Below are 10,331 nucleotides of genomic sequence, written 5' to 3' on the forward strand. Positions count from 1 at the left end.
ATAATTCATTCGCTTTCCCAACAAGGTTCGTGTTAAAATTCTAATTTCTATAATAGAGGAAGTCGAGCAGTTTTAATACAAGACTGTAAAAATATTCATGTGTAAATTTGATTTTCAGAGGAATGTTCCGCTGGATTCCAACTTACCAAAGATGGAAGTTGTGAGCCTTGTATGAGAGGATTCTTCAGACCGAAAGGAGCCCCATCCTGCATAAAATGTCCTTTGAAACGAACAACTCCATCTATTAGCGCCAAGTCTGAAGCAGAATGCTCGGAAGGTAATGCATTTTTGACTTTGAATTCGTCGCCATTAAAGACTTCGAATTTAAATGAAAATTTTGAAATATCTGTGATGAATTTTATTTGAAGAAGCTTTATATGGGCACAAATCGGAACACCATAAATTACAATTCTGTAAATTCCTTGTTTTAAAATTAAAAAAAATTGTTTCAATATTATCATCAGCAACTTAAACTTTTCGTTTTAATTTCTTTATTAAGTTTAGTATAAGAACCGATTTTTCTCCTTTTGGGCAAACTAAAGTATGGGTTGTATAAAATCAAAATTTAAACATTAAGTTTTTATGTATAACTTTATTACATTTAATGTTTGTAAATTACGCTAAATATATGTTACGCGTAATTTTTATTATATTAAACTCTGTCTGACTGCGCTAAAGTTGTTAAAAAATTTGAATTTTCGATGATAGTGCTACCAGAGGTCTAGGTTCTACTACATACTAACTAACTAGGATGTATATTATAGTTACGTAGGTATTTATGAAAATTGTAAAAGTTTAATAACAAGTAAAATAAAATAGGCACACGTAAAATATACACGTATATTTCAAGCGTGGGGGGAAATGTCACGCAAAATATTATTGCTGCACTTCCTTAAATGAACATTTAGAAAAAAAAGACACTTATTAAAAGGCATCACTTTACATGAAGTTCCAATATCCTCATGAAAGATATTTATTGCAGAATATCTACATTTAATTATTTACAAAGCATATTTTTAGGGCCTACAAGGCTCATTGAAAGTGCCTAACTTATTATTGAACTCTCATTTCCACTTTAATTATTCTTTTGATATTGGATTTCGTTCAATATATAGCTTAGAAAAATTTAGAGTTAATCTCAATAAAGTCTCTAAATTAAATACGATTGCGACGGTTATTCGTAATTTTATTCACGAACCATGGGTTAAGAATATCTTTACTAACACATTATGCATATAAAAGTGAAGTCTTCTATTTGTAGGATGAAGCTATACATTTATATTTTTACAGAACTATGCAGTCCAGGACAATACATGGACAGCAACAAGCACTGCGTGGAATGCCCTAAAGGAAGTTACATGGATCATGAACAGCAGGAGTCAGAATGCAGACCTTGCCCACAAGACACGACCACTCCATCGAAAGGAGCAACCTCCGAATCAGACTGCACAAACCCATGTCTTGTTGATGGACAACTACGCCTGTGCCAAGCAAATGCATTCTGTGTTTTTAGAGAAGACACAGACTCTTTTGCCTGTGAATGCCAACCTAAATATCGACTTGAAAATAGAACTGGAGAATGTGTTTGTAAGTTTTAACGCTATTTGATTATTGCATTGCACATAGCTTACGTTTCTTTAAAAGAAAAAATTACATTTTCATTTTTGTCATTATCTTAATATTTGTTCGTAACACCGTCCAGTATACAGCAATATTCACATTGTAGTACTCTTTTGTAATGATTTTTTGCCCTATACGCTTCCATCCCGTTATCTATATTGGTAATTAACATCTCTTGCATTTTTCAAAAACCAAAATAGATACACATAAACTCAATAATAAAGCGATCATTTTTACCAATGATTTTAATTTCTTTAATATGATAAATACGTATCGACACTTTCTTGACTTTTTGTTGTATTATAGTTTTAAAAAAAAAAAAAAAAAAAAAACTTCTCCTCCTGAATATTTGAAGCTACTCTTGACTTGCATCCAAAATACTTCTGAAGAATTTAGATGCAGCTTTTTACTTTTTCAACCAAATACTGATTTCCGAGGTGTGGGTTCTTAAAATTTGTGAACACTATCACGATATGTAATTCGTAAATATCGTCAATACAATTCGCGAAGCCTAGTACGTAAACATCGAGATTACGAATCTCAATTTGCAAATCTCTTGTAATTAAAAAGCTATGTATTCACTTTCGAAAAAGAAAACGACTCAACAACTTCAAGAATAGGGTTCACGCCAGTATGGCGGCAAATGTCTCTAAAAGCATACGCATGGGCAAAATATTTGTCACCTTAAAATATGTTCGAAATTTACAAAATATTAAATTTTTGGAGTACTAAATGAATACCCAAGTGGTCCTACTGGTCCACTAAATTTTCATTACTGGTGGGACTCCAATTCACGAGTAAATTCAAAATTCGCATGTGTATGAATAGCGATGTACGATCTGCAAACCAAGACGATACGAATTTTGATGTAGCTTTGAAAAGCAAACGCTAAACGACATTTTCTTAATAGAATCCAATCCACTTTCTTAATAGAATTTTTTAAGCATAATCTTACTGAAAAATATTCCCTTTCAGCGGTATGCGAGGGCTATTGTGTGAACGGAGCTACTTGTGAGGTCAACGCAGAAACACATGAACCCATGTGCCACTGTGTTACCAATTTCCATGGCAACAGATGTGAAAGCAAGGCTGAGTTCGTTTACATCGCCGGCGGTATAGCTGGAGCAGTCATATTCATAATTCTTTTGGTACTTCTTATATGGATGATTTGTGTTAGGTAAGATTAACAGACTTTTTTTTCCTGACTAATCTATAAACAGAGACAATGATTGTGACTAAAATATGTTATTCCCATAGGTCTACTGCACGTAAAAACTTGCCAAAGAAAATGCCAGAGCCAGCGATAGATTTAAGTAGCTCTCAAACAAACTTTTACTATGGAGCTCCTCAACCATATGCTGAGAGCATTGCACCGTCTCACCATAGCACTTATGCTCATTATTATGATGATGACGATGATGGCTGGGAAATGCCGAACTTCTATAATGAAACTTACATGAAAGGTACGATAATAAGGATTAGATAAATATAAACATAAAAAATAATAGCATAAATAAAAAGAAATTATACTAGCAAAAGAAATGTAAAAGTTATATTAAAAGATACACCAATAGATATTCCATAAATAAGTTTTGTTTGAAAAAAGTGCATTATAATAATAATCTGTATATGATATTTTTTTTCTTATAATCACTAAATAATCCACAAGTCTGTAAACAAAATCGACGTATTTATTTAATATAATAAACTAAATTATCAGAATAACTTTAATTGCTAAAGATATAGGTGGAGTATTATTTGCTATCCTTCACCAAACATACACAGGTTAAGGTATCCAACTGGTTTTGTCACAATTTTTTTTAAAAAAGGCTCACTTGAAATTTTAATTTTATTTTTGGTAAGCAGGGGACCTAAAATTATAAATTTAAAGTAAAGTTTAAAAATTTATAAAATATTTTTCAAACTAAGGACCAATTTGAAGTTAAAAATAAATAAAAAAAATTCGTGTCATGCTAACAGCTCTACAACAAATTGTAATGCATACATTTCAAAACAATATTTTTTCTAGGTCAATAATGTGATTACCTGTGTTTCGAACTAAAATCTTAAAAACATTTAAATAAAATTAAAAACATTGTTCAATATCGAATTTATAAAGAAAAATTCTAAATATCCTTACTTAAAGCTTGATACAAATAACAAATTCACACTCAGATCTTAGCCTTTGGTTAAAAACATTAGACAAAATCTACTTACAAAATTTCAAAGAATTCTAAAACAAACTTTTTTTGTAACGTGTGTTAGTGCAAAGAGATTTTCTCAAAATCAACGTTCTCCAGAAAATACATTTAAAATACGAAAAAAATCACTTTGAAAACTAATTTCTGAAAAGGAATTTCAAATAAATAAGGATACTCAAAGCGAAGGAAAAAATGGTTTCGATTGTCAGCATGCAAAAAGACAACTGTAATTCCATTTCCAAAAATCGAAATAAAAAATTTTAAGACTGTTAGAAAGCTAATGAACTGAAGTTCAAATATGGGAAATAAAAAAATTCAAAATATTGCTGATTTTCTTCCAGCCAAATATACTTTAAACATTAAAAAAGATCTCACTTTTTTTTTTCTTTGAAGATGTAAAAGCTAACAGTACAGTTTAAAATACAATTACAGTTATAAGCATTTAATTAAATATTTATTAATAAAACATTGTTTTTTATTTTACAGATAGTTTGCATCACGGGAAAGGAGGGAATAGTTTAGCGCGTAGTACAGCTTCAATATATGGAAACAAAGATGATTTGTACGATAGGCTACGAAGGCATCAGTACCAAGGAAAAAAGGGTAAGATATGAAATAGTTTTACAACACTTAATTTCTGCAATTTTTAAGAAAATAGAATGATTTAAACCAAAAAGTTATGTTTATGGAAAGACAAAGATAATTGTCACAGCGCCCAGTCTAAATACCATAAAAAGAAGCAGCGTTTTTTTTTTATATTGATTTTCAAAAGAAAATTGAAAAGAAATCTCTAATATATTTATAAAAAATTAAAATTTTGAATAAGGGCTCCTTAAAATTTCTAAAAAATATTAAAATAAGTCTTGAGTTTTGACGAAAGAGCAGCAGTAAATTTTGTCCTGAAGACTGAAAATTTGTGTTCAGCCTTGTTTATAGGCACGTTCCTATTTCGCATAAGTAAAATTATTGTCATCTGGTTGATTTTTTATAATTTTATTTTATAACCGTCGTTGAACAGCCGACCCAATTCGATGGATTTACGACTACTAATGTTCAACTCCGTAGCCTTGTAATTTTGAACCCAATCCGGAAGACAAGGGAACTCCAGGATCGAGTATTGGGAGAAATTTGCCTTCGTGGAGGACTTTTTGATGGAGCTAACCCGCATTTGCGTTACATGGAGAGGAAGACTACGAGAACCTCCCACGGTTAGTCTGACGGCAAGGGGACTAACCCATGATCCGTCTACCACTGAGGATATTTCACGTCAGCACTATGGTCGGTGCTAGCCGGATGTGGAATACGTATCGACTAAAATTCGAACCCTGTTCGCTGCATTAGAAGGCGAACGCTCTATCCCTTGAGACTTCGCGGCTCTCATCTGGTTCATAGAAAAATTCTATGATAGGAGATTCTGGATAGCCTACTTATTAAAAGTTTTAAGCACAAAATGTACAATAAATAATTACATTATCATGAACTTTACATAACTTACAAAAACTTTACATAAACATGATAAAATAACTAGTTTCTGATAAATCTTGCATTTCTTTTTTTGTTATTTAGAATGATAATTGACACAGCAAAGGAAAAAAAATCTCTTTTTTGATACAAAACTAAGCACTTTTTAAAAACGCTAATAAAAAAAAGCACCTTTAAGGGCTTTTAAGAAATGTAAATCGAAAATAAACACCTTTAAGCACTTTTTAAAAACGCTGGCTACGCACCCTGTGAAATGAAGTTGCAACTCTGTGGGTCTTTCATAAAAATTAAATTTTAAAAGAAATTTAGTACATCTTCCAGACCAAAATTTTCAATGAATAAGGGTATAAATATCGATAGCGTTTTAGGTAAAATGGCTACTCTTTTTGTTTACTAAGTCTATTGCCACTATAAAAATTTATATAAAAACAATTTTAGTTTTTTGCACCACAACACTTAGAGCAGTGAGTCTGATATACTTATGACTGATTATCATCTGCATAGTTAGTCTTTATTATTTTGAAAACATGAAATTGCACGTCCTTTCAAATGATTTCTGCAGCAACAAATCTTTAAATCTAGTGTTATTTGGGATACTATATTTAAAATTTAACGAAAAATAGTTTGAACTGATAGGATTCCATCTGCAAACTTATAAATAGCATACAGAGTGTATAGACAAATCTTTCAACAAAAAGTAAGCGCCTTCTAAATACTTTCTAAGCACTAAAAAAAAATACTTTTAAGCATTATATACATTTAAAAAATGAAAAATAATTTTCTAAGACTTCACATGGTCATGATAAAATAACTAGATTCTGACTAAGAACTCTTTTCTTGATTAAGAAATGATCAAGAGATTTTTCGGTTCGATTTCAGAGGGTGGAAAATTAAGCTTGAAATTGAGAATATCTAGTAAAATGCAGCAGAGTTGCACATGAGAGTGCAATAATCTGAGCCCAGCCCCATATGTGCATATGCGGACTCGCAAGTATTTTATCAAACCTGTAAAATGATTTGCGCTTTCATACGCAATTAATCGACGGTAAGTTGAAATAGACTATGGTTGAATGAATTTTGAAAGCGTTGAATAGAGCAATGTGAAAAGCACCTTTTTGCATAATACGAGATGAAAATTCACAAGGTGAACAAAAAAATCTCATTTTCAAAAAGGGAAAATTAAGCACTTTTTAAAAAACATCCTATAAAAAAGCACCTTTAAAAGCTTTTAAAAATCGAAAATAAGCACCTTTAATCCCTTTATAAAAAAGCTATGCACAAATATATAATACTTAGAAATTACTATAACTTATAAATTACTGTCATGATTCTATCTGCAAAATTTGCTTTAACTTATAAATTAATTTAATTGTGAATATATTTAGTTCATTCTCTTTTTCTTTGTTTCAGATAGTGATGACGAAGATCAAGGATAAAGAATATACATTTTAAATGAACAATTATACATCAGAGTTTATGTTATGAAAACTAAAAAATAATAATTTTTATCGCGTGATCAAAGTTAAAATACATTTAACACAGAGCACAAATGTTTTTATAAATTTAAAAATATATTTTTAATATATATAAATATATATATATTTAGCAACAGCTATCAAATTATTTTGCTGAAATTTAAGTACATTTAAAATATATATATATAATTCATCACTTCATTCATATAATTTAATGCTTTTCATGCGACTATTGTATATAGAGCTCAATCATCATCATCAAGTATGTGTTTTTTATTTATTCATTTTGAAGTACACGTTTTAGTATAAATATGTTGAATCTTCAACAAATTGTAAACATTTCTGAAAATGTTTCATTGCTTATTACTATTAATTTATTAATGACTTAAATCATGCTGCTAAATACAGCTGGGTGATGTACTGTGAATTATTGATGCTTATAAAATTTCCAAAGTTAGATTATATAAAGAGATATCATGAATCTAAGACCAAGATTACAGAGATTATCATTGACCACAATGAATATCAAAATATTGTGAGAATCGTCAACCTACCCTCCAACATTTGCAGTTTCTGCAAAATATTTTTTATAGTGAGATAAAATAAAAATTGTTAATACAAATAGAATTTTTATAAAAATTTAATAACATCATGAAATGACTATTGGAATATCTGGCTTTAAATATATCAGTTTCAATTATTTATGGGCAGGTTGTAGCCTGAATTCTTTTGATCATAATTTATTAATATGCTAATATATTACCTTTATCATCAAAATTTTTTTCTTCTTGAAACTACGAAAATTCTGTATTATGTAGTATGATAGGATTACTAATAATGATAATATCACGATCAGTATCAACAGAATTAATCTAGAATACATAACAAGTAATGTTGAAAATTATTGAATACTATATTGTCGGTAGGGATGACAAATTTCTTTTAAGCACGAGAATATTATAATAAAAATAATGTAAATTACTAAAACTGAATATATATTGTGATATATCATGAAATATTGAGATATCTGAGCTATATCGTGAAACTAAAATTCCAACATTGCCCAGCACTATTGTGTAAAAACCAAGCTCAAAGTGACATTATTAGTAACTTTTCACATTACATTATATGATTTGTAATTAGAAGATTAACTTATTCTAAGTATGATTGTAATGTACACTTTCAGGTCAATTCTCTGATCATAAGAAATTTCAGTGACAAGTGCCATTAAAATGATATTGTGCATTTGAAATTCCCTGTGTTTTTCATATTGAAGATTACTGAAATTTCTTTTAATCTTGTCAGGGAATTGATCAAATGCTTCATCCAAGTATGAATGTAATATGTATAACTTAAAGTTGATATGTACTAAAAGACTAACTTCAAGAGAAGATTTTAAAGGCATGGAAGCTAGTCAATTCAGCAACAAGCTTCTAGATGTTAACTAGAAGCCTGGATGATCTATATTATTGAAAAAAAGTCATAAGTAATAATAAATTAGTGTTGTCTTTTAAACGATGGAGTTTTATTTTTTGTTATACAGCTATAGATTTTTCGATTTCAAACAAGGTTGGCATGTTTCTGCCGAGGTGGTTAAAACCACTGGTAGAAACCGGTTTAAATGGGAATGGCAAAAACCCTTTTCTGCCACATTTGTGGCAGAAACTGGCAGAAATTCAAAAAATGACATAAAAGTAAGTACTGAGATAGACATATTAATGGATAATTCATAGAAAAAACAATTAAATGTTAAACAAAGTTCAATTTATTTACAAAATTATCATCATTCAAAATCAAATATTACTTTGTTTGCACTCTGCAGTAATACAATAATAACAAAAGATAAGTTTCTAAACCTAAACAATTTCTCAATTTGCTATGCACGAACGAGAAATTTGAGAAGATTCTCTCAAATCCAGCAGGCATTGCCATCCACAAAAGATTCAAACTGTTACTGTTATAATAATTGGATTGTTGCCATGCAAATTATGTCTTGAAAAGAAAAAAACTATTTGAAAATAGCTCTATTCAGTTATGTTAAGAGTTAAATGATAATTACTGAATTTCAGAATTTAATATAATAAACTAAAATCTGGTATTTATATTTATTATTACATTACTTTATTCTTCATTTTATATAAATATTTGATATACTGCACTCTTTATATTTAATGTAAACAAAATAATATATATTTACAAACAATGAATTAAAAAGTTTGTTACAGTTACATGGAGTTAAATTTTTCAGTTTACTTAAACAAAATGTCATTAAGCAATTACTAGAACTAATATAGAAGTCTTTTTAGTTTCTGCCGGTTTTTACCGGTTATAACCAGTTTCTGCCAGTTTTTACCGGTTATAACCAGTTTCTGCCGGCAAAAAGTCAACCTTGGTTTCAAAACCTATACACTTGGAATTAAAATATCAATGCAGAGATACTCCCAAGTCAACTGGACCAAATCTTACCATTTTTAATTAAAATGTGATGCACATGTTTTAATCTGCAAAACTAAGTTCTGTGCTTTTTATATGATTAAGCTAGTGACTACTAGGACCATTCCGCCCCCCCCCCCAATTGTATCTATTCCTCATATTTTGTAAATCAACAATCTGAACCCACAAAAAAAGTTAAGTAAAAATATTTTTTGTGTTTAATTCTATAAATAAAAATTCCATATACACAATAGTTACTTAATATGCAAAAATGTAATCATCAGAACAAAAGATATCCAGGATGTTTCCTTCCTCATTTTGTTGACTCTGCAATAAGTAGCTTTTTTTGTATGTGTATGTATATACATATACATATTGAGCAGCAGAGTTTACAATTCTGAGTTTAAAACTACCGATGTGCAACTACAGGGGTAATTGTGAGCCCAAGTCAAAATTCCAGAAAATTTCTTGAGTTAAAAAAAACCCAGCTTAAATTGAAAAAAATTTAAACAAGGTTTTTTTCCTTTTTCTAAACATTTCTTAGTTTATTTAAAATTTTAGATATACCTATACCATTTACACATACCTATGATGACCTGGAGAAGTAATTAAAATTTAGAATGTCTTTCTTTCTTGAGTTTATGATTATAATAACTATTTACTGATTAAAAAAATTAATATTAATCATGAATATAAGCTTATAAAGTATTTGGCTCTTCCTTACAAACAAATAAAATAAACTGTGTTTTTAAGTTCCACCTTCGAAAATTTGATTTCCGGAAATTTCTGTGATCAATGATTTTTTTGGAACATTTGGACCTTCAATCTCCGGAAACTTCCAGATCACTGTTAGCGAAAAATCCGGAAATCCGGATTTTTTCCGGAGCGCAATCAGCCCTGCAAATATGTAGCCTTGTAATTTCGAACCCAACCCAGATGACAAGGGAACTCCTAGAACAAGCATTGGGACAACGGAGTGTTCATGGTGGACTTTTCGATTTAAATCTGCATTTGCATTGTATGGAGAGGAAAACCACAAATATTTCCTACAGTTAACCCGGCGGGAAGGAGATTTTAACATGTGATTTGTCTACCACTGATTGATATTTTACGTCAGTAC

At 29.8% G+C, this 10,331-nt stretch overlaps 1 protein-coding gene across 1 annotated transcript in view; it reads left to right on the plus strand.

Annotated features, from left to right (window-relative positions):
* Positions 1-6,877, plus strand: part of LOC107437786 (uncharacterized) — a 116,302-nt gene extending 109,425 nt beyond the window's left edge. The window contains exons 50-55 of the mRNA XM_087153235.1: positions 119-277; positions 1,291-1,587; positions 2,596-2,797; positions 2,878-3,083; positions 4,308-4,424; positions 6,714-6,877. Coding sequence (XP_087009361.1) covers positions 119-277; positions 1,291-1,587; positions 2,596-2,797; positions 2,878-3,083; positions 4,308-4,424; positions 6,714-6,739 — 1,007 coding nt within the window. The 3' untranslated portion in view covers positions 6,740-6,877. The remainder of the gene's footprint in view (positions 1-118; positions 278-1,290; positions 1,588-2,595; positions 2,798-2,877; positions 3,084-4,307; positions 4,425-6,713) is intronic.
* The last annotated feature ends 3,454 nt before the right edge of the window (positions 6,878-10,331 follow it).

Source organism: Parasteatoda tepidariorum, chromosome 10 (genome assembly GCF_982258835.1).
Source record: "Parasteatoda tepidariorum strain Cologne lab strain chromosome 10, Ptep-v5.0, whole genome shotgun sequence".
Taxonomy (NCBI): domain Eukaryota; kingdom Metazoa; phylum Arthropoda; class Arachnida; order Araneae; family Theridiidae; genus Parasteatoda; species Parasteatoda tepidariorum.